The sequence below is a fragment of the Physella acuta genome, unplaced genomic scaffold, assembly GCF_028476545.2.
Source record: "Physella acuta isolate Inbredline_101_S28 unplaced genomic scaffold, ASM2847654v3 ptg000118l, whole genome shotgun sequence".
Lineage (NCBI taxonomy): Eukaryota > Metazoa > Mollusca > Gastropoda > Physidae > Physella > Physella acuta.
In genome coordinates this window covers 844,419-870,644 of record NW_026731638.1, presented here as the reverse complement: position 1 = coordinate 870,644, position 26,226 = coordinate 844,419, and the positions used below count along the sequence as shown (strand labels likewise).

Genomic DNA, 26,226 nt, shown 5'->3' with positions numbered 1-26,226 from the left:
ATAGTTTGTGAAAAACATTGTAGTGCAGCTCATTCTTTTGGATCCTGTAGCAACGATGTCCATGCTATTTGTGGAATACCCAATGAAGCAGACGAAGGGTACGGAGGGAACATTACCTGCAGATTGTGTCACAACAAACAAGACATCATGGAACAAAGATCAGCAGCTCATACTAGCTTGTAAACTCAAGGTGCTAAGATGCTTAAAACATCAAATACAAAATTTAAAGGTGGCGAAGTGGGTGACAATGTAGCATCCGTTTTCCAGATGTTGACAGAGGTCACGGTGATCCCCGAAGCGTCATTGCAGTTGTCATGAGCGTCGAGGGCGGTTTCTACGGCACATGGTGTTCTAAAACAACTGTATGCTAAAAGTGAGTTTTCAATTCTTCACGAAAAACTGCTCTTATTGTCGTCAGTTGGCACTGAGGAAAAATCACTACGAACCATCGCATTTTCACAATCATTGACTGGGGGCCAAGGCTACACTCGCTGCAATTGCACAACTAAGTGCACAACAAATCGCTGCAAGAGTAAAAATAACAAGTTGCTATGTAATTCTAAATGCCATAAAAGTTCAACTTGTTGTAACAAATGATGCTATTGATAGATTGAGACTATAGTACAATAAAAAATTTGAATGTTTCTGTCATTTACTTTAATTAATAATAATAAAGACTTAATTTCATGATCCTTACGGCATAAAAAAAAAACCAAAATCTGCTCATGATCTTCTAATTCGAACTTTGGCCGGTCGTCCCTTGCCAGATGATCTTCTAATTAAGACTTTGGCCGGTCCACCATGGCCAGTCCGTGGACTGGCCGGCCAAAGGCCGAAATCAAGAGCTATTTCAGACTTTGGCCGGTCCACCATGGCCAGTCTGCGGATTGGCAGGCCAAAGGCCGAAATCAAGCAAAGTTTCGGACTTTGACCGACCTATGGGAGGCGATATTGGCCAATGCGCGGATTGGCCGGCCAATCCTAGCATTGGCCGACTTCGGGCTTTGACCGTAACATATATATATGTATACATATATATATATATATATATATATATATATATATATATATATATATATATATATATATATAAAGCAAAGTATGTTTGTTTATCTGTCTGTCTGTCCTTCTGTCCTTTATGCATTACTACACCTCTCATCACATCGCCGTGACACTTTGGGAAGTTGTTGAGAATATTCCTGGGGAGGTTTCTGCGAAAAAAAAATTTCAAATTCGCAGGGGTGGCGCCCCGGGAGGGCGCGATTTGTTTTTTCTATATACGGTATATAAAATAATAAAAAAGAATTGCAGTGACACCGTTCATCCGATAGGCATGGAACTTTGGGGAGTTCATTATAAAACTCTATGAAAGGGTTCTATAAAAAATCATTTTTAATTTCGCAAGGGCGGCGCCACGGGAGGCTGCGATTTTTCTCTATATTATACGGTTTATAAAATTTCGGTTTCACACCGTTCATCCGTGTACCATGAAACTTTGGGGAGATGATTAGATTACTCAATGGTAGGGTTCTGCAAACAAATATTGTTTAATATTGCAAGGGCAATTTTTTTTTATCTATACACGGTATATAAAAAATAAAACTCGGATGCGGTTCATCGGAGTGCCATGAAACTTTAGGCAGTAGATGAGAATACTCCAGCGAATATTTCTGCGAAAAAGAAAACTAAAGTTTTTTATGGGCGGCGCCATATAGGGTACAACTTTCGTCAATACACGGTTTGGCGCCCATAGTTTTAGAGCGAATATTTTGGCCAGTAGCGTAGCGAAGGGGGGGGGGGGCGGGGGGGGGGGACATATGTCTTCGGGCGCCGATCTTTGGGGGCGCCAAAATGGGTCGGAAAAATAAATTGAAAGGTTGAGAGGGGGGTGCAAATCGAAAGTGTGAGGGGGGGGGGGGCAAATTGAAATCTTGAGGGGGGTGGGGGGTATGCAAATCGAAAGTTTGAGGGGGGGGGTGCAAATCGAAAGTTTGAGGGGGAGTGCAAATCGAAATCTTGAGGGGGTGCAAATCGAAAAGTTTGTCCCCGGGCGCCGGGAAGGATTGTTACGCCTCTTATGTTGGAACTTGGCATCCGTTAATCGAGCGTCCTGCATAGCGAGTAAGGGGTACTACTATATTCAGTGGTAAAACTACAACAGGCTTCTAAAAATAACTTTGTAACACGAGGAAATCCTTCTGTACAGTTTCGTCACCTTGCGAAAGATGAAAGCAATAACTTTTTGAATATGAGAAGCCTACTGTAGAGTTTCGTCATTTTGCGAATGATGCAATAAGCATCTATTATTTGACAATCCAGTCAAAAATTGAGATCGAGCATCTAATAATAGACCATTAGTAACTCTAGCATATTGCAGTCACACTGATTGTTAAAACACGTCAACTAATTTTTTTACGTGTTAAAGAAAAAAATCCTGTTCATTTGTGTCACTTTAGCGAATGACGAAATCTGCATCATAATTAACAGGATGCTATTTGGCCGATGGCGCCTTTTAGTTTTAACGAGCCAGGGGTCGTACGCCGCGCCTATGTGTAATCGGGGGGGGGGGGGGGTGGGGTGGGGCTAAGAGCGGGGCTCTACGTCTCTGACACATGTGCGGTCACCGAAGTGTGTTCTACCATATTATTTCGGTGAGTGATTAATTTACACTCAATGTTTTCATGCGGTAGTGTAGGTAAACCCGTGTCCCGATATTTATGATCCCAGCGCATGCACTGTTTACATTTAAATAACTCACTTTTATAAAAGACGGTCACGCGTCTAAGAACATATGATTGGTAACGCGTTGGTGAAATCCTGCTAATACTTTTCGTCAAACTTTCTTCTATCCCCGCGGCAACGCGCGGGGGACGGATACGCTAGTATATATATATATATATATATATATATATATATATATATATATATATATATATATATAGTTGCTATTTGGCGTACTATATTGAAGTAAACCCACATTTCCCTTATAATAAACCTAATCTAATATTTAAAAGTATTTGTGGCTACTGTTTATATCTTTTCAAATGAGAAAAACAAAAATAGAAAAAAACAACAACATTTGGCAGTTATCTTTACCGTAGTGTGGTTTGTAACAGCTGGGTAATTTTTAATTTTTAAAAAATGTGTGACTGTCCTGAAACCTAAATATTAGATTTCACTTAAACCAAGTTTTACTTTGTAGAAATGCTTATACACGTATCCTTTTTCAGCCGAAATCTTCCCTTTCGAAAAACGTGACGAATTACGGAAGTATTTTACTCGGTACGTATAATTTTAATTCAAGGCAATTATTTTACGTCTTTTTTTTTGTAAGAAATACCGTTGACTTTTACTAAATTCTTTCTCTCATTACTACTTTTAGGAGTGAAATATTATCGACCTCATCGAAGAAGCTGATCATTAAAATACAACTAGTTGTTTTAGCGATTCTCTTGATGATTATCTGTTGGCAAAGTACGTTATTTTATCACAAATTTCCCTTTTTATATTATAAAGATATGAAAAATGTAATGTGTTTTTACTTGTTGATTTAATCGCATTTTTGTTTGGCCTCCTCGTCAAAAGAAATGGGATTATGTTATTTTTTTTTTCTCTTTTTTCTTCAAATTTTTGTGACTTGCATTTTTAATTTCAGAGATTTGGTCAAAAAGGCTTAACTTGCAACTCAACCAACAACGCCAGAGAGTTGCCGCCCATGCTCCACCAGCAGCTGCAGGATAACCTAGGGCTGCAGCAGAGAAAGCACATTGGCCAGTCATATCCTAAAAATCGAAACTCAATTGATGCATTCGTCTTTACATCATTCCATATTTTGAACATTTTCTAAATTTAAACGAACCTACTTCCCTTAATTGTCACAGAATTCTTTTCATAGCTACTTTAGTATCTTCATAATAACGTTGGATTTTCTTCATTATTTTCTAAAAATAATGTATCTCATTTTTCTATAAGTTAATTTCTTATTTATTCTCTAAGTGACAAAAAAATTACATCATTTATTTTCACTTGGAAAAATTAATAAAACTTACCGTTTTATTTATGAAAAATCAACACCATCTGTAGAATTCGTAATTTAATATGTATAATTTAATCACTTAATTGATTTTTTATAACATTTAGATTTAAGCTTTATAAAATAATAATATATATTTATAAATCTAATGTGTAACTATTGTTATTTTGTATTTCGCTGTTTTCATTTTTTTTTATTTAAAAAAAATTGAATTCGTCAATAAGGGAAATATTTTTTAAGATGCTTTAACCACATCTGTTATGACTATATGCTGTTGTGAAAATAACTGCCGCTTAACATCAGGTAACATCATTTTTCTACCAGGGATTTATCCACAAATTGCTGTTTGTGAGATTGTAGGAAGTTTGTGTGTGTGTGTATGTATGTGTGTTGTGTGTGTATGTTTGTGTATGTGTGCGTGTACATGTGTGTGTGTGCGTTTTGTGCGTGTGCGTGTGCGTGTATTGTGTGTGGAAGTGTGTGTGTGTGTGGTAGTCATAAATTCTACCGTAGTTATGTTTTGTTTTCTTCACGTTCGTTTTAGTAAACATTATAAGATGAGAATCAATAGAATTCATCGGTCCAATTTTATATACCGTGGCGCCTTAAGGAATTGAGATAATAGTAAAGCTCACGTGTGCTTTATACGCACTATACTTGTGACTGTCTATACATGATTACCTGATATGTCTAGCTGTTTGGTCATTAAAAACATGTTGTACAATTGTGTTCTGCATCGAGTGCCATTTTTCAAACTCCAATAAAACGATGTATTAAAATCAGTTAGCTGTTGATTATTTTGTAATAACAGTAAAGTTTATAATTAAGACGAGCCGTTATAGACTCAAGACATTTGAAGTCATTTCTAAATTGAAATGGTAACTGTAATATGTTTGTGCGATTGGATTTAAAAAACATTAACAATTAAAATAAATGACATGAAAATATTGGAATAATATTATGTGAGATTATACAGTTTTTTACACAATCGTAGTAAAAAATTGCAAAACCTAACATTTACGTAAAACAATAAACAAAAAAAAAAACAAATGCAACAGAGTAGTGCATACACAACATGCTTATGTCTAATGAAAATATACGAGACACAAGTACAAATAATGTGTTCAATGCAGTAACGCAAATAAGGCTTATGTTATTGTTAAAGTGAAAATTGTGTTTGTGTTTGTGTTTATGTTTATGATTTTATATTTTTATGTTTATTGTTTTTTTTATGTTTCTATAATTTGACGTTTTTTTGTTTTATGTTTTATGTTCTTATGTTTTTATGTTTCAGTGTTTTTATGTTATTATAGTATTATGTTTGTATGTTTGTATATTTTTATGTTTCAATGTTTTACTGTTTTACGTTTTAATGTTTTAATGGTTTAATGCGTTTATGTTTTTGCGTTTTTATGTTTTTATGTTTTTATGTTTTTATGTTTTTATGTTTTTATGTTTTTGTGTTTTTTTATGTTTTTTTTTATGTTTTTATGTTTTTATGTTTTTATGTTTTTATGTTTTTATGTTTTGTATGTTTTTATGTTTTTATGTTTTTATGTTTTTATGTTTTTATGTTTTTATGTTTTTATGTTTTTATGTTTTTATGTTTTTATGTTTTTATGTTTTTATGTTTTTATGTTTTTATGTTTTTATGTTTTTATGTTTTTATGTTTTTATGTTTTTATGTTTTTATGTTTTTATGTTTTTATGTTTTTATGTTTTTATGTTTTTATGTTTTTATGTTTTTATGTTTTTATGTTTTTATGTTTTTATGTTTTTATGTTTTTATGTTTTTATGTTTTTATGTTTTTATGTTTTTATGTTTTTATGTTTTTATGTTTTTATGTTTTTATGTTTTTATGTTTTTATGTTTTTATGTTTTTATGTTTTTATGTTTTTATGTTTTTATGTTTTTTGTTTTTATGTTTTTATGTTTTTATGTTTTTATGTTTTTATGTTTTTATGTTTTTATGTTTTTTTATGTTTTTATGTTTTTATGTTTTTATGTTTTTATGTTTTTATGTTTTTATGTTTTTATGTTTTTATGTTTTTATGTTTTTATGTTTTTATGTTTTTATGTTTTTATGTTTTTATGTTTTTATGTTTTTATGTTTTTATGTTTTTATGTTTTTATGTTTTTATGTTTTTATGTTTTTATGTTTTTATGTTTTTATGTTTTTAAGTTTTTATGTTTTTATGTTTTTATGTTTTTATGTTTTTATGTTTTTACGTTTTTATGTTTTTATGTTTTTATATGTTTTTATATGTTTTTATAAGTTTTTATATGTTTTTATATGTTTTTATATGTTTTTATATGTTTTTATATGTTTTTATATGTTTTTATATGTTTTTATATGTTTTTATGTTTTTATGTAAATACAAGCGTTGGCCGCTATAGTAATAAGTATTTAAACAAGCGACCCACGCTTTTATTTATAGTGATATAAATAGTAGTGCATTGATATATTTAAAGAAAGTATTTTTTTTTATATTTAAAGTAACCGTAGATTTATTATATTTTTAAAAATTATTTTATATTTAATAAAAATTGTATTATTTTCTTCTTTTTAGTGCATTAATAAAAGCTTGTAATTATAAACTTTTTAATGTATTTATTATTGTACTCTAGCCTTCATATGGTGTTTTTGGGATTGAATACTATATGGTATCTAATTTTTTTTTTTATGTTCGCTGAATGTAAAACGTGTTATACAATACGTTCTGCATAGTTTGGTTTTTATTTAAAAAGAATATAAAACCTTGTACGAATCCATTCATCATGATTTAGGTCAGGGGTCTCCAAACTTTTCAGTCCGAGGGCCGCATTAACTATCAAATTTTAGTTCGGGGGCCAGTTTCTTCCAGGCATGTCTTTGATTTTTCTGCGCAAAGTTTCTCATCATCACCAACAAACAATTTTTCCTTGGACAAAAAAATCTCCGCGGGCCGGATGAGAGGACTTTGCGGGCCGCATTCGGCCCGCGGGCTGTAGTTTGGAGACCCCTGATTTAGGTTGACAACACAGACATGTGTTCCATTCAGACTTTTTTCTCAGTGGGGGGGGGAGGGGGGAGCACGATGCCTTGAAGAAATTCTGAATACATCTTTGCGGGCACAAATACATACCTAAACTTAGAAACTTAGATTGACATATCCGGCTGGTTTAATATATAAAGGAACACAATATAGACACGGTTCGCTGGACATAACAGCAGTGTGTAAGTTGGTGGCCTGCTATAAATAGAATGACCGGGAAAACGTTTTGCCCTTGAGGTATTGTTGAAAGTTCAAGCCGTGTGTCATTTTCTTGTGTTTTTTTCAACAAGGAAGATGTGTTTTAATTTTCCTGTGCTAGATTCATCGATTTATATTATTAGATACTATTGTTTGTAAATAAAAAGTACGTTTTATGTAAAACATAGATAAAAAAGTGCAATATATTAACGATCATTTTTTAATCGCGGTTTTGTAGATCACCATCTTAATTAGCTACAGCAAAAAAAAACGATAGATATTATTGATTTTTTGTTCCATTGTGAAATCACTTTTTATTTGGTATTCAAGCCAAGAATGTATAGCTGCAAAGGCGCTAGATTGGTAGATGTAAATAAGGTGTAATACATTAATTAAGTACGTATAGACTAGACTCTATAGAGACACACCAAGAATCTGATAGATTTATAAAAGTAGATACAGTTCGTTGATTATTTTTTGTACAGTGCTATTTAGCGTGGCCTAAGAGGTAGAGCGCTAGACTGCTAACCGTAAAGTCGAGTTCGATCCGGGTTCAAGTCATTTGAGTCCATCCAACGCAGATCGGTACATAAATCAACCCAGCTCAGATGGGTACGTAACTCATATTATGGAAAGTAGAAGCGACAGGGTACGTAACTCATATTAGGGAAAGTAAAAGCGACTGGGTACGTAACTCATATTAGGGAAAGTAAAAGCGACTGGATACGTAACTCATATTAGGGAAAGTAAAAGCGACTGGGTACGTAACTCATATTAGGGAAAGTAAAAGCGACTGGGTACGTAACTCATATTAGGGAAAGTAAAAGCGACTGGGTACGTAACTCATATCAGGGAAAGTAAAAGCGACTGGGTACGTAACTCATATCAGGGAAAGTAAAAGCGACTAGGTACGTAACTCATATTAGGGAAAGTAAAAGCGACAGAGCAGAGTGCTGACCACAACTTCCCTTCAAGTGCCAAGGTCTAGAATCATATGAACTCTACTTTATCTGCCCAATTAATAGCTAGGTCTATAGAGGATTATTTACATTACTTTAAATAGAGTGTTGGTGTTGGTTAAGATGTACGTTAGATAGCATTTACGTTTATAATAATTGGATACTTATTCATCACTTTTACTCACTGTGTATGCATCTACTTTTAGTGTAACACATCTACCTACTGTGAAACACAGTCGCTTATTGTGTAATACGTGACCTCAAATAAAGAAAAATGAAATTTAGCATTTTATTTTTAATCTTATTTGTCATCAAAGGTACTGTACGATTTCTTTATTTTAAATAATTAATTTTATCTTTTGAAATTTCAAAACATTCATAAATATTACTTACTTCGCAGGAGAATAATTTCTTCTACATTTTCTTGAATATTGACAATTATTTTCAAGTAAAATCGAAAATTTTACGTCTATACTTGATATTTTGGGGGTTTTTCATTTTCAAAATATACACACTTGCAAGGATTATATTTGTTGTAGATGGTTTCAAAAAGTAATTTAAAAGGTAAAAATGTGTTTTTTTTTAAAAATGACATCCTTATAAAATTTTCAGTTAATATCAAGCTACTTTAATACACTTAAATTTCAGAAACTATTTTGCAGTTTCATTATTGTCTTTTTGAAATTGACAAGAGTAGTTAATGCTTCTAAAAGTAATGTGTTAAAATAAAACATTGTTTACGCCCTGTATTTTTTTCTTGCGAATTCTCAAAAAGAACATCCTCCATTTAAATTTACACATTTACAAATAAAAATCATGTCTTTCAGCTCGTTTAAAAATCCCAAATTACTTGGATAAAATATCTAACATTTAGAACTGTATATGGCTAATTTGTCATTTCAAAATACATAATTTTAGCCTGGAAGATTTAAATGACGTATTTTAGTCTGTATGATAGAATATTTCAATGTATTCATAATGTCTGAATAATTTATTTAATACTTAAAGCTGAAAAGCATTGGTAGTCCTTGCGACATAATGACTTATTCTAGTTTTTTTTTTTGGTTAAACTCTTTATTCTAGTTCTTAAAGCAGAAAATCGAAATCTATACAGAAATAAAAATTATCGTAATATTTTCTCTACACAAACAGTGAGAAGTTGTTTTGCAGTGATCTACACACTCCAAATAGGAGACCCAGTTACCTGTGGGTGTCTAACATATTATAATATTAAAAGAGAAATATCATGGACTTTACAAAAAGTAAATGGAGAAAAAATACCCCTCATCACCAATTGTCCCTATCCATACAATAATTGCTCAGTCCAGAATTATAAAGGTAAGAATACATGTATAACTTAAATTAATATTTTTAATGTCGGGTAGGGTTGGGTTTTGTTTTATTGTGTTGGATTGTATGTTGTACACCGGCAGCGGGTCTTTACCTGGTGTGGTGGTGGATCTATGATATTCGTAGGGTCAGGTTGCATAAAAACGCTATTTTGATATAATTTATGTATGTTTGTTTTTATTTTAAAATAATGTTGTTGGTAGTAAGACTTGCATCTAGTTTATATATATATATATATATATATATATATATATATATATATATATATATATATATATATATATATATATATATATATATATATATATATATATATATATATATATATATATATATATATATATATATATATATATATATATATGTATAAATTAAAACGTCGTTTACACATTGAATTTGATTTTTTAAAGATGAAAATCTACATTCTCTTTTAGGTGATATATTTTTAGAAGTTAATAAAACTGTGAATAAAATCACTGTCCAACACGTCAAACAAGACATGTTACGACTTCTTTGCTCACCCGATTATTTTCGTGAATACACTGACAACTGTATACTGAATGTTGTGGATACTTTCGGAGGTATTATTTTTTTTTGTTCTAACATTTGTTCGGATGTAAGATGTATGGTTTGCTTAGAACCTTTTTAAACAAGCTTTTTTAAAAAAAAAATATGTTTCATCTGTGGACGTTTAGTTTTTACTTCCTGGTCTGTGTGTAGCAATACAAAAGCCTGCCGAATAAAAAAAAATCTAAAATGAATGTTATACTCCAATTTTAAAAACAAAAATCAGTTTACATATCTATATGCTCAGCTTCAGCGCAGTCAGGAAAAAAACCACTAGTTTTAAAAATCATACTGCACAAAAACTGTTCCGGAATTTCTTCTTTCTAAAATCAATGATTTAATCTTTATGTTCTAAAATATACCGTAATGTCATTAATGGTCGCCTCATAGATTAAATGTTATTTTCGATATCACAAAGCGACCCCCTACAATCCCCTCCCCAGATATAGGAGCTAAATTAGCATACAAGAACAAATATAGAAGCTCACTACACATACAAGAAAATATATAGGAGCCAACTTTACATACAAGCACAAATTTAGGGAAAAAACGTTTTGTTAGGAGCTCAATGATTCTACAATGGGGCTTATTTTCATGAAACCTATAGTGATTAGGATACTTAAATTCTATTGTTAGGCAATAGCAATAGTCCATCCAGCTCTAATAAGTATCCAACATTATTTAAAGTATGCTTACTATATAAATTCCATCTCGTTTGTGGGGGGGGGGGGGAGGGGAAGACTGGAAGAAACTCTGTTAGTTTGATTAATTTGGTCAGCCTATAAAGTGTTACTAGTGAAAGGTAGTCACTGTATTGGCCTCACTATCTGTATTTGTTTATTTTTGACTAACCAGTTTGGCTGAATTTCTTACTCAGCCGATTTGGTTGAATAAATTACACTCAACAATATGCCTGACATTCATACTCTAGCCAGTGTGACTGAGTATCTTATCCAATCTAGTATGGCTGTACAAGAGATTTCTTTATCGTTGAAACAGCCACGTCCATTGATTCACCGATCCACACACTAAACCAAGGAGACCACTTCACCTGTAATTGTAATTTATATGGTAGTCAAAGTCTTGAATGGTTCCTACAAAAAGTCAACGGAGAGAAGATAAGCCTGGTCACGACATGCTACACGCCATACACCAGATGTGTCATCTGGTACAATCCAAGTAGGTAGAACTTGTATTTCCTGATCTTATACAAAGCTTTTATTCAGCTTGATTCCTCTTTCGAACTAGTTTTTTTCCGTCCGTCGTGTATCGAAGGACGAACACAATTTTGACTTCTACCGAACCATTTTTTAAAAACTTAACAAGTAGTTTAAGAACTGATCAGATTGCAATTCTAATGTAATAAGTTCAATTTTTGTTTTTTTTATTTTATTTAACATTGTTCCTCTCTCACCGCTTCCCCACTGGAGCAAGGGGTTCAAGCGGTAAGATACATGCAGAAAATATCAAACATCATTTATACATTTTCCTTAATTTAATACATCATAATTTTTAAATACATGTTGTGTAGATAATACAAAACGTAAAAAGAATGATTTTGGAGATAAGACAGAGGAAGCGGTGTATACGTAATTGATCTTTGTTGGGTAGATAATAAAAACGTATAAAGAATGATATTGGAGATAAGACAGAAGGAAGTGGAGTATAAGTAATTGATCTTTAAAGATTGCTATATTAGGCTAAATTATGGTATTAATTATAAATTTTCTTTCAACAGCAAATTTTGAACTACAGACTTCTCGAATGTGGGGCCTCAATTTGTATCAATCTAATCTGACCGTGAAACATGTGGACAAAGACATGCTGAGAGTTTTTTGTTCATCAGATTTTTTTCAAAGGGAGCAAGATCGATGCTTGATGAATGTTGTGGATTACGTTAGATGTAAGTTTTGTTACAAAACTATATATGCTGTTAGTTGTATGATTTTTTTGGGTAGCATTTTAAGCATATGTTTTTATTGCAAGATGTATTTGTTGTAGCATTATTCTATTAACGGTTACATTCATACTTCGTTGTATTATTCCAAATACGTGTATATGTACGTTTTTTGTTGCATTCTACACAATGTTAGAAATACGATTAGTTTTAACAGTGTGAATATGGTTAGACGTAAGATTTGTTATAAAGTTCTATAGGGGGTTAGATGTAATTTTCGTAGAATTATTCATTTGCAAACTGATTGTGAATGTGTATGGTGCATTACATGAGGTAGATTACGACATGTATGGGCAAAATAACATACACGTAGAACAAAAATAAGTCAATTAACTAATGAAAACTATTGTTTACAATAAGTATATTAGATTTAGCTTACTTCGCTTTATTTTAAGTATACTTGTCAAGATTAACAATTTCGTACGTCACCCATCTGTTCATAAATAAATAAATAAATAAATGAAAACTGCATTAATTAATAAACGACTTGTCCAAAATAAAAACAATAAAATTATATTTTCTTCAGAAACCAATATTGATCTGCCCAACACGTATCCTCTATTAATCATACACAGACACAACATACACGTTATGTTAAATGGTCTGCTTATTGGACAGGTTCTTATTGAGTTTTCCAATTTTAAACGTACAATTTAATTTTTTTTCCAGCCGATAATGTTACCACGAAGAGCAGTACCAACGCACCGGACGTCTACTTAAATACATACCCCGAACAACCATTCCTGACAACCCCATTCCAATTCCTGTTCCCAACCACACCCGAGCCTGCAGCTGAAAACTACACAAGTAGTGTAGCTCTAAAGATAACCGTCATAGTTTTACCATTTATAGCTTTGTTCGTTTTAACTACACTGGCTGTTTGTTGTTGCTGCCGTAAGAAAAAAGTGAAACGTTTACAAAGACACAATGAAGCCATGCGTGTTATCAGTATTACTCCTCAGTTAACGCCAGAAATGGCTCCTGGACCTGATCAAAATGACAGGAGTTCAACACGCGTAAACGAACTTGTTCAACCAAGTAACAGCACACTAACTACTGAGTCGCAACAACACACATCAATACAGAGTTCTGCCCCAAACGACTCACCACCGACATATTCCAGTCTACTTGAACTAAGAGTCGAACCGCCCCCATGCACAACACTGACATCTGAAAGCTACAACTGCCAGTCTGCTCCATCGCATCAAGCACAGAATGTGCCGCCTCCATACACGACAAGATACATTGCGACATACAATAGTGTGTCTCTTTCTGCCCAACAACAAGCACCCAATATGCCGCCTCCACCGTACTCAGGTACACGTTTCTTTATAGAGCCCATATTAATGTGCTGATCACTTAGAGTAGTTATTTCACCAGGCAGTTGTCCAAGCCTACAAACAGACAGACACACAACTGACGGACGGAAGATTTAACGAACTGACAGAAACACGATAAATAGGAAAAATGACGGATTGACAGTCAAACGACGGACGAACAACCTGACGGATAAATTAACATATGGTGTACACATTTACGCAATAACTGACACAAATAACCTAACAGATGAAAATACCATGATTTAAAAAAATAATAAAGTAATCTATAGGTTATTGCATACTATAATTTTAGATTTTATTCCCCATGACTTAAAAGAAAATATTTGCTTGCATGTTAATCAACTATTTCAATTGTTTTCTACTTCAGTTTGACATGCCAGCTGAAACTCCACAAATGGTCTTCGTTGGATAAATGATTTTTTATACTGCATATTATCATGAAGCCAAAATCACTATAAAAGCTATAAATTACCATTCGTCTATATTCTACTGTATAATTTTGACTTCTAGCTACTGGAATAAACTAGTATTTAATTTTTCCTGTAAATACAATGTGCAACATGAGATACAAATCGAATCGTAATCAAACTCAGCAATGAAAAAAAAACATAACTTTAATGACACATTATCGTTTTTCTTATCTATGTTTTCTTTACTTGAATAAATAGGCCAGTGGCGTAGCCAGGATCGTCTCATGGAGAGGTTCAAATTTTTTTCCCGCATCATAAATGTATTTATCAGAGGCGTAGTGTCCCTCCCCGAGGACAAACTTTTGATTTGCACCCCCCCCCTTCAGACTTTTGATTTGCACCCCCCTCTCAAACTTTCGACTTTGCACCCCCGCTCAACCTTTATGTATCTACCGAGGGGTCTATGGGGGGTTCTGCCCCCCCTAACCCCCCCTGCCTACGCCACTGAAATAGGCCTACTTGAATGATCTATATGTCTTGAACTGTAAGTTAGCCTTAGAATAATACTTAATTCTGCATGCTAAACACACACACGGTTCCACATTAAAACAAAGACAATTACACGCATATAAGTTTAATTAAAACATAAATAAAATACTTAAAAAAAACTTTTTAAAAAACCACGTTTTTCTTGTGGACTAAAAAGTAGAAAATAACTATTTACATACATTTGATGACAAAAAACGTGGGTACGTTCACCATCAAATTTCCCGACCCATCTGCCCGACCCACGTTTTTTGTCATCAAATGTATGTAAATAGTTATTTTCTACTTTTTAGTCCACAAGAAAAACGTGGTTTTTTAAAAAGTTTTTTTTAAGTATTTTATTTTCTCCTTTTTAGTCCGTTGCTACACATGAAAAACGTGGTTTTTAAAAAAGTGTTGATAAATACACGGACTAAAAAAATCTTGAGCGACCAGGATTCGAACCTGGGTTGTCGCGGCCACAACGCGAAGTACTAACCACTATACGATCACGGCCAGCGCGCTCACATCGATTGGGACCGAAGTAACTGTGTCAACAAGCCTCCAGTCTTGTCGGTATCTTTAGAAATCATGTCCTCAATTTTATGGTCCTTTGGGCGTAATTAAATTAAGCTAATTACGGTCTCTAATTGCTAGTTTTTATGATTGCATCTGAAATTGTTAGGCAAAAGTAACCTGCATGCCAAATTTCAGATCTATAGAGCAATCAGAAGTGGGCTAATTTTCGATGTCAATTTTAACAACAAACACACGCGAAGCTGAGTTAATAAAAATACTTAAAAAAAACTTTTTAAAAAACCACGTTTTTCTTGTGGACTAAAAAGTAGAAAATAACTATTTACATACATTTGATGACAAAAAACGTGGGTACGTTCACCATCAAATTTCCCGACCCATCTGCCCGACCCACGTTTTTTGTCATCAAATGTATGTAAATAGTTATTTTCTACTTTTTAGTCCACAAGAAAAACGTGGTTTTTTAAAAAGTTTTTTTTAAGTATTTTATTTTCTCCTTTTTAGTCCGTTGCTACACATGAAAAACGTGTTTTTTAAAAAAGTTTTTTATATAGTTTATTTTCTACTTTATCTAATGACTTGATTAAGTATGAATTGACTAAGTGTTTATAAATACACGGACTAAAAAAATCTTGAGCGACCAGGATTCGAACCTGGGTTGTCGCGGCCACAACGCGAAGTACTAACCACTATACGATCACGGCCAGCGCGCTCACATCGATTGGGGCCGAAGTAACTGTGTCAACAAGCCTCCAGTCTTGTCGGTATCTTTAGAAATCATGTCCTCAATTTTATGGTCCTTTGGGCGTAATTAAATTAAGCTAATTACGGTCTCTAATTGCTAGTTTTTATGATTGCATCTGAAATTGTTAGGCGAAAGTAACCTGCATGCCAAATTTCAGATCTATAGAGCAATCAGAAGTGGGCTAATTTTCGATGTCAATTTTAACAACAAACACACGCGAAGCTGAGTTAATAAAAACGTGTTAAAAAACGTGTTAAAATCAGCCTTACCGTTGAGTACATACTATCGTTTGTTTAATTTCTCAAATAAATCAACGCCTAAAATCATTTCGCTGTTGAGAATTTTTTAACAGCTATATTGAAAATGTGTATTTAAGATATGCCTGCACATTATGTAAAGCATATACAGTGATATACTCATCCGCACCATCCTTTCCCTTTCGTTCCAAAAACACACGGGACAGTTGAAGAAGCGTTCATCTGTTTCAGAGACGGTTCAGGGACATCGGCGTATGAATGGATAGAGTTGTCAGGACTACGCACAGCCGTCTTTGTAGGGTACCCATCAGAGCTGAGTGGACTCAGGGACGGTCTACTAACTTGAACCAGAATTCAAACTTGAGACTTTTGGTTTAGCGGTTTAGCTCTCTACCGCTGGACACCCCGTCCTCTCAGAGATACACTACACAACCAAAATTAAAACTGGGTAATAGACTGAAGTCCAGAAAAATAATTGCCCATTTTGGGGATTGTGTCCAAGAAATAAAAAAAAACTGAAAACTTATTGAAACAATTTTATTTCTACGTAATAATCAAAATATTAAAAGATTAAGTAGTTATGTCTATAGCAGACCTATAATAGTGAATGACAGATTCTAAAGGCGATTAGTCATCATATTTTTCTGTCAACAATCGCTTTAAAAAATCAAACTGGTGTGCTGTGTAACAATATAGTTAGAGATATCGAAAGTTGTCCTACATGGGAAAGTGATCAGTAAAAAAAAAAGATGCAGTGAAAAGAAGAAAACTGAGACGACAGCATCAACGAATAGAGGAGTCAAACACTGAAAATGGCGGGGGGCAGTGGAGTAAATGAAAATGAAGATAAGAAAACACAGTGGCGTAGCCAGGATCGTCTCAAGGGGGGGGGGTTTCCAATTCTTTACCCGGGGACAAACTTTCGATTTGCATCCCCCCCTCAAGCTTTCGATTTGCACCCCCTCAAACTTTCAATTTTGCACCCCCCACTCATACTTTTTCTATATACCGAGGGGTCTATGGGGGGGGGGGGGTTATGACCCCCCCTAACCCCCCCCCCCCCCCTCCCTAGGCCACTGAGAAAACACAATAAACCTGCCTTAACTATCAAACTAGACTAGGTGACTGAAAGCATAAATGAAAGGGAATTAGATGATACTAAGAAATGTCAACAATACAAATGTTAGAACTCAGTCGTTTGATTGGAGAAGTTCAGGGGATTATGAAATTGGGATTGTTACATGGTGTTGGGTCATTTAATAATGTTATGGGATTAGGTCAATCGATTAGGTCAGTTGATTAGGTCGATGGTTTAGGTCATATGATTAGATCAGTAGAGCAGGTAGGTTATTGGTTCAATGGATTACATCAAGGGATCGGGCCAATGGATAAAGTCAGGCCATACGGTGTTCGTGAGTTTGGACAAGTTGAGGGAGGGGCAGTCGGATTGAGCATGGTATGTAGAGGAGTGAGTTAAGAGTATTGTGGTGTAGCGTTTAGTTATGTGAAGTATGCTCTAGTGTCGCGTAGGAGCAAGGCTGGTTTTGTGGAAGAGTGTATTAGCTGTAGTGGTGGATTGAGGCTAGTGATAAGACGGAGTGAGTTTTTGTAATGTGGTGGTGTAAAGGAGTGCATTAGGTTTAGTTATACAACATTCGGATGCTCTTCGGTTGACTTGTTAAAAGGTAAACAGTTTTCGTGAAAAGAACTTACCTCCTATTAGGTATAAATAATAATTTATTTCAAAATATTTAAAACTATATAGCGCACTATTTATGTTGATATCTTTTTTTTCACACCGTTGCGCATCGAAATTGAACGAGCAGCTTACATATCTACCAGAAACAAACACTATGTTTACATTATAATTTCCTGAATTAATTGAAATTTAACATGAGAACGCGCACTTAATAACGTTGGATAAAAAAAAGAAAGAATTAAATCAGCCTAGTCAAAGTATAATTTATTGTCGATAGAGAAAAAAAGATGTGGAAAGAAGTAGGCCTACTTTTCGTGTTTTACATTAGTTGTCCTATAGATCTAGTAGGTAAGAACATTTTCAACTGTTGTCCAACCTAAATATAGATCAAAATGTCTTTAAATGATTGAATATCGCAGCTTCAATGTATATGTTTTGCTAAGCTTCTCGTAATAACAATAATACTTTTGTAAATAATTGATTAAGTACAAATATATTGAAGATTCATTAAGGCTTGTTGCAATAGGTTTGAAAAATCTATGTAATCATACTAAATTAAAAAAAAAATGTGTGTTGAAAATATGGCTAGCGATAAAATTATAGATATATTATAATATCTAAAAGCTGGTTGGGAACCATCGATTACATTCTTTTCATATTTTTGTAATGAAAAGCCATAAAAAAGCCATTTAGAATTATTTTATCCATTCAAATATTTTTTTTAAAAAAAGCCCCTCAACCACCTCATCGAAGTCAACGGTAGTGGCCAGAAAAATTAAAACAATAAAAATCACACCCATTTTTTTCCAAGATAAAATACAATATAGCGGTCTTGGGAGAAATCCTTGTTTATATTATATAATATACAATTCCCTATCACCACAACAGAAATTACAAATAAAAATGTTAGCTTAATTACTATTACGAGCCGAACCGATATATATATATATATATATATATATATATATATATATATATATATATGGTTCCATGACAAATGATCTCAGGACAAATGATCTCAGACAAAATATCTCAGACAAAATATCTCACGGACAAATGATCTCAGGACAAATGATCTCAGGACAAATGATCTCAAGGACAAATGATCTCACGGACAAAAGATACCAGGACAAAATATATCAGGACAAATGATACCATGGACAAATAATCTCAGACAAAATATCTCAGACAAAATATCTCACAACGAATTTTTAATAGTATTTACGATGAATTTAGTTGAACTTTCTTATTGACTGTTAATATGGTTTTGTTTACTTTTTACGTATAATAATTGTGAACAAAATGAATTAGTGAAACCTAACAAACCATCAAAAGGTGTATTAAGCAATTGTAGTAGCATTTGATTTGAAAAAATAAATATTAATAAACAAACTTACTCTTTTAGCCTGAAAGGTATAATAAATGATGATGTATAAAACAAATAAAGTAATGGTAGCTATACAACATTGATATTCATATCACGCGAAATATCTTTCAAAAATGTGAATGGGTCTTAAGGTTCGTAACGTTAAACTATTGTTTTTATTACATTATCAACACAAACATAACGTGTAAGTTTCTTTTCTTGTAGGTACATCGTTATGATCACACGTCTCCAATACTATGTGATCATGTATTGTGTGAACTCTTGCTCGACATGTCCTAATTTCACATTTCCTTATCTCTTTGCCTACTTATGGCAAACATAAATTCACCAGAAACTAATGTCCAAATACCTTTCTGCGAGATAACGAAAGAGACCATAGCAAAGCAATCACCATTAATACAGCTTTGTTTGATGCACACTACGACACACTTAGCTCCACGATGACCACTGTCATTTAAATAAGCATTAGTCACCTGATCACTAAGGTGTGGCCGACGCATAACAATAGAATTTAGATACTAGTTGTATTGTCCATGGAGGTCGGTTGTCTTTCCCTTAAGGCATGTCTCTGTCGCCAAAGCTGGCTGCCACCTTGATACGAAGGTGTGTCTTTATTGTTAGTTCATTCCCTTAGATCTAGTTTCGTCCACCTACGTGGTAGGATTGTCTCATGTTTGTCAAGCACACCTACGCTGTCTTTGGAAATTATTTCTTTAATCTTGGTATACTATATTACTAATACTAACCTTAAAATGTTTAGTGCAATATGACACATTTATACGGCAAACATTTCTTACAATTATTATATAGGCCTATAAACAATATTAAAAATAGTAAACAAAACCATAAGACAGTCAATAAAAAAAATTCAGATCAATTAAAATCATCCAATACACTATTAAAATTTAGGTGTGAGATATTTTGTCTGAGATATTTTGTCTGAGATCAATTGTCCGTGGTATCATTTGTCTTGATATATTTTGTCCTGGTATCTTTTGTCCGTGAGATCATTTGTCCTTGAGATCATTTGTCCTGAGATCATTTGTCTTGAGATATTTTGTCCGTGAGATATTTTGTCTGAGATATTTTGTCTGAGATCATTTGTCCTGAGATCATTTGTCCTGTCACCATATATATATATATATATATATATATATATATATATATATATATATATATATATATATATATATATATATTAATATATGTATAACTATTATTAATTTGTTTTAAATTTTTTTTGGCTACTATTATTTTGTTTTACATTTTTTTTGCCTTACTTCACAAATGTAAAATAATCAATTTGGTTGCAAAATATGCTTTCTGGCAACAAAAATTTTGAACCGTTGTAAACAGGCTTTTCAAGCCTATTGTAAATTAAACTGTTCTTAACTCTCTGTGATTGTGTATAAAGAAAAAATTGGATACAAGAAAGTGTTGAATTTTTTTATCAACTTTTTGCAGGCTGCGATGTCGGATGGTTTGAACCTCAGTGTCAGGATAAATGCAGCAGTAGAAACGACTCGATGGATTCATTTGTTAAAGAGGCGCACAGTACTGAGAGCAGCAGACCCGATGTGTGCGCTGTGGGGAGTTGCCCCCATGACGTCAGGTGCACTGCACATTTTGGCGAGATGGACTTTACAAAAATTGTCAATACGTACCCGGCCAACGAAAGCGTCGAAATCCTGTTTTCCGATAAGCGTATCAATGGTAAGTCAACGGGCTTTTGCTGGAAACCTGAGTTTTAATATTATATGAGAAATGTTAAGTCTATTAGCAAACATCAGGGATCTAGTATTTTAATATTCAAATGTATTTTTATCTGTTTTGTTAGTGATTCCCCCCCCCCCCCCCCCTCTATGCATCACTATTACAAAACGTACCGTGAATATAGTATTTTTTTTTATTATTTATTTTTTATTTTTCGGGTAAGACAAAATGATAAAAATGCTCTGAGTGCAAATAAAAATAGAACAATATCAAAATAATTCATGTACGATTTTAAAATATTAGGCAGTATGCGCTTTTTTCTTTCGACCAGTGACAGAATTAAAACAATATAACAAACATGTGTAATATATCTTTTTGTTGGCAATTAATTGTAATATGGCGATTTCATGCTGTAACTAATAAATCAACAGTTCCTAAGCATAATATAAAATGCTACGAGCTTTTGAGTTTATTTGCATACGTTGCATATGTTATATACTATGATCAAATATGCACATATTTAAACTCGCTGCATACTCGTGCTCCGCCTCGGTAAATCTTTTTTTAAATGTACCAACTTGGGAACAGAACAGAACAAAACTAAACGCAAACACAAACTAAAAAACAACGCAAACACAAAACAAAACACAAACACAACACAAATTAAATACTACTTTGGGATGAAATGGGTTATTCACAAAAGAAATGAAGATAAGATTTGCACTATTTAAACCAAAGGCCCAATTTTTTTACACGCAATTGACAAAAATATGTATAAATGGAATCAACAGTAAACAACACTTGATGTAATAAAATGGTCAAAATAAATATTTGTGTTGCATCTTATCACTAGGAATCTGTTTATTTTTATGAGAGGCAATTTAATATATAATGCAAACATACATGATAATTAGATAAATAACAAGACTACCCATTTATTCTTGAATAATCGCGTGTTACAAAGGTCATCCATAAATGACGACATGTTTATTTGGTAAATTTTAACTTTTCCCTCCCCTCCCTACTCTCACTTATTATCACACAAAAGACCAGACCCCCACATTCAAAAAGACGTCACACCTCAGACATGTTTTTGTCTTTTAAAATACCGATTTCGGCTGAGCATGGGTCTGACCACACTATTCCTTACCTTTCCCTACAAATCATCACCACTATAGTTCCCTATACCACAATAAGCCCTACTGTTCCCTACTAAACATCACCATTATAGTTCCCTATACCACATTAAGCCCTACTGTTCCCTATTAAATATCAACATTATAGTTCCCTATATCACTCTAAGCCCTACTGTTCCCTATTAAACATCACCACTATAGTTCACTATATCACACTAAGCCCTACTGTTCCCTATTAAACATCACCACTATAGTTCCCTATATCACACTAAGCCCTACTGTTCCCTATTAAACATCACCACTATAGTTCCCTATATCACATTAAATCCTACCATTCCCTACTAAACATCACCATTATAGTTCCCTATATCACATTAAGCCCAACTGTTCCCTATTAATAGCACCTGCTTTGTTCCCCAGACGGTACCGAAAATAAAACGACCAAGCCGGATCTCGACTACATATTTCAGGTTGACCACTTGGACAAGTTAATTAGCATCTGTTTGAAATTTACTGTCCACGAAACCAAGGGAGACAGCACCGAACGCGTAAAAGTAAGAAGCTGTTTGGTGGTAGTCTTTAATTTGCCTAACAAAAATCATAAAAATTACATCTGCCGAAATCGTAGACAGCAACTTCCTGAGCAGTTAAACTAATTAAGCATAACGTGTTGGTAGCCCTTTCAAATAACAAAAAAATCAACCATCTCTAGTTTTTAATGAATATTAATTTTAAAAAAAAAGTTCTACTAGCTTTCAACGCGGACAAAAGACATCAAAGACACATCTATCTAAGTACAACATATTTGATCACAAAATATATCATGCATACATTTTCTTGGAAAAACGCCTTAAACAAAAAAAAATCTTACTAAAGAATACATACAGTTTTTAGGAATTTATTACACCTGTTATTAAATATTTTTGACCACTTTTGTTCAAATTTCTAATAGATTTTCGATTAAAACTATTATTCAGTTAACTGTTTTTTTTTCACGAGAAACATCAACTACCACCATTTTATTTTTCTTCTAAGACAGCCCACGTAGAACATTGACGCTGCTTCTACTAAATTTAGCTTTGACCTTTATCTTGCCCATAGTCTTGCCATTTAATCCTGTTTGTTTTCTCCAAATTATACATAAGTATAACGCTTGTAACAGTACTAGCAGAATCAACTTCAATACGATATTCCGTTGAACCGTTACGCTTGCTGTTTGTAAAATATAAAGCGAAGATAATTTACTCGTGTCCCAATAAACCTTTATCAGCTGAACTTTTTCGTTCGTCTTTAGTTAAGTGTAACCGTCACCGACATCAAAGATACCAAGCTGGACCAGGACTTGACCCCTGACACCGATGAGATGAGGGTCTACACCCTGTTAAGGATTACCCATGACAAAGAGAGCAAAAACCCCAGTGTTCGCATCGAACAGGCGGTCAAACTCCCCGGAAATATCGCGAAGCTCCGCATCAATCAGCATTACGGTGAGATATATAAATCAGAGGTCTTGCAAGAGGGGGGATTGGGGGGGGGGGGGGGTTGAGGACCGCACCGGGTGACACCGTTTTGGGGTGGGGGCTGGGGACACCAAGGCCAAAAGAATGCAGCATTCACAGAAGAACCAAATGCTTTTTTTTCCAGTTCAGTGCAGAGAAATAAAAGTTAGATAATCGGTTAATTAAGTAAAAATTATTGATATCGGCGACCGAAGACTTGCTAACTATAAAAACAACTACTACAACCAATTGTATTAATAACCGACCATAGATAAACAGCATGGGTGCACATATTTAAGCTATTACAACTAAGGGGGGGGGGGAAATGACACAGGTGGAAAATATTTTGTTAAAATGTTTTAATATCTGAAACATCAATCAACGACCACATTTAAGAATTTGCAATGAAACTGTGCTTTTTCAACTTGAATTAATAGGTGGACCAAATTAATATAATTAATGCACAAGTCGACGCCCTTAGACAAAACGGGAGGAGCTGGGTGACACCAAACAATGTACTGATCAGCACTTAATACACGGCCCATCGAAGTGAAATGCGGTGACGCCAAATGCCAAAACTGCATATTAACATATCATTTGATGTTGACTGCTTCGTAACTTAGCAATACAAAATTATTCTTTATCTACAGCGTACGAGATTAAAAGCGTGTGTGCTTAGGGATTGACATCAGAAAAGCAAATAATTTTTAACATGTATTGTGCAAGTTAGCCTCACAAATTTCGCTACGCTTACTTTAGCGTTTGTATTGGTTGTATTGCATGATTTTTTTTTTAATATATTTAATGGCTGGCAATTTTTTTATTCATATTAAAATCTATGTTTTTGCTACAACTAAACCATACGGAAATAAATCAGATCTCTAAGCACACTACTACTATTAGACCTCACGCTTTAAGCGTGCACAAACCACTCTCATTTTCTATCTGCTCCTCTCATCAGATTTAATTCCCAGCATTTTCCTATTCCTAATCTAATCCAGAGTTTCTTCAAGGCATCTCAAAAAGTCTGGAAGAAACACTGATCTAATCCGTGTGGGTGCGATATCACATATGTGGTAGTTATGTTTGAACAAATGGCTAACTTTTATGTTAAAGAGTTCTACTCCTTAGCCATAGAACTTTCCCTCCCATTATGTTAAACTGTATTTAAATAAATAAATTTATGTTTACAGCAGAAGTACTCACTTTCAAATTAAATTACAATTCAGGGGACTCCATGTTTCTGTACGTATAATTTAATTAAGCGCGAACTTTTTACTGCTTTTTGTGTAACACCTTCCGTTTACTTCTAATACAAACTTTCCTTTAATACCACTTTTAGAAATCTGGCGATCAATATCAATATCCACGTGAAAACAATGTTCTCATTTGAAATACCGCTTGCTGTAATAGTTACATCGATCTTCACATTGACGATCTGTTGTATAAGTACGTTATTTTATTAGACACCCCACTCAGTAAATTAACAAAGACATGTAGTAATCTCCGGTATGGAAGTAGTGGTAAGGTTTGGAGTTTTCACTGTTAGAGTTAATTGCTTTTGTAATCAACAGAGTTGGTGTTGGTGGTGGGTGTACGTTTGAAGTTTTTTACTGATGGAGTGAATTGCTTTTCTGTTTCAGTTCTTAAGCGAAGACGGAATAAACGGCTAGCTAGCCAACAGCTACAGATAGCTGCCCTTCAACCACCGCCTGCTACTGCATTTTAACGTAGCAAGACAGCACATACACCGTATCGACTCGTCCATCTTGTTCAAAATCGGAATTTCATTCTTGTAGACATTTGCCAGCCACCCACACATTTTAAAAATATTTGCTAAATTTATCCCACCCGTTCCCCTATAGTATACCACCCCTTCCCCTACAGTATCCCAGAGGCGTAGCTAGGGGGGGGCGGGGGGGGGGGGGGTGGCGGCCGCCCCGGGCGCCGACCCTATGGGGGCGCCAAACGGGGTGGGAAAAAAATTTTAAAGCTGATTTTATGCTGCAGTTTTGAATTATAAACTGTCTAAGTTAAGAAATGTAATGGCTACACGCCTTTACATACTGATTTAACTGTTTTCTACCTTGATTTCTTAATGTAAAACATATACTCTTAAGAAACAGTGACCGGCAAAACCGCTTTGAAGCTTTTCCTAGATGGGGGGGGCGCTTTTTCGAGACTTAAAACGGAAGAATTTACACTAGATTGTTGAGTCGATAAACGTTACCACTATTAAAAGAAACCAATTGTATTAAAACGTATTGTACGATTGTCGAACTGTAAAATACGTTAGTGACTTTTATCAAGATGGTGCAGGGGGGGGGGGGCGCTTTTAGGCTAAATAAAATAGCAAAATTACACAGGATTCTGAGTAAACAACCTTTAGCTCTCAGAAAGAAACGAATTGTACTGTGCATTGTATAATTGTGTAAAATTTTTTAAAAAAAGTTAGTTACGTTAAAAACCGCTCTACAAACTTTGTCCAAGATGGTTGTGATGAGTGTGTGTGGGGGTGGGGGGCGCTTTTTTCGCTAACAAAAATCGCTAGTATTTGTACTGGATTGGTGAGCAGATAACTCTCTTAACACTTAGTAAAGAAACCAAGTGTATTAACGCGTAAAGTACAATTTCAATAGCCAGTTTTGTTTAAAAAAAAAGACGCGACTAGTTCTTTGTAAGATTCTTACGATTCTCTCAACTTCAACGTGAGAGATCAGATACTTTTGATTGATTGCATTACATCTTACCTGGATCACTGAACTATATTAAAGAGAACTAAATATCACGGATTCTTGAATCCCTAAGCCACTAACCACCACTTTTTTCCATGCTCTTATTTCATTCTCCACTGTCTGTAATCTAGCTCCAAGCCATA

At 34.0% G+C, this 26,226-nt stretch overlaps 1 protein-coding gene across 1 annotated transcript; it reads left to right on the top strand.

Moving 5' to 3' along the window:
* Positions 1–9,382: 9,382 nt before the first annotated feature.
* On the top strand, positions 9,383–25,077 carry LOC131934830 (uncharacterized). Its single transcript, XM_059290956.1, has 11 exons — positions 9,383–9,564; positions 10,011–10,157; positions 11,143–11,322; positions 11,882–12,046; positions 12,770–13,417; positions 20,465–20,713; positions 22,270–22,403; positions 23,144–23,336; positions 24,542–24,593; positions 24,691–24,797; positions 24,992–25,077. The coding sequence occupies exons 2-11, from the start codon at positions 10,076–10,078 to the stop codon at positions 25,075–25,077; spliced, it is 1,896 nt and encodes a 631-aa protein (XP_059146939.1). The 5' UTR covers positions 9,383–9,564; positions 10,011–10,075.
* The last annotated feature ends 1,149 nt before the right edge of the window (positions 25,078–26,226 follow it).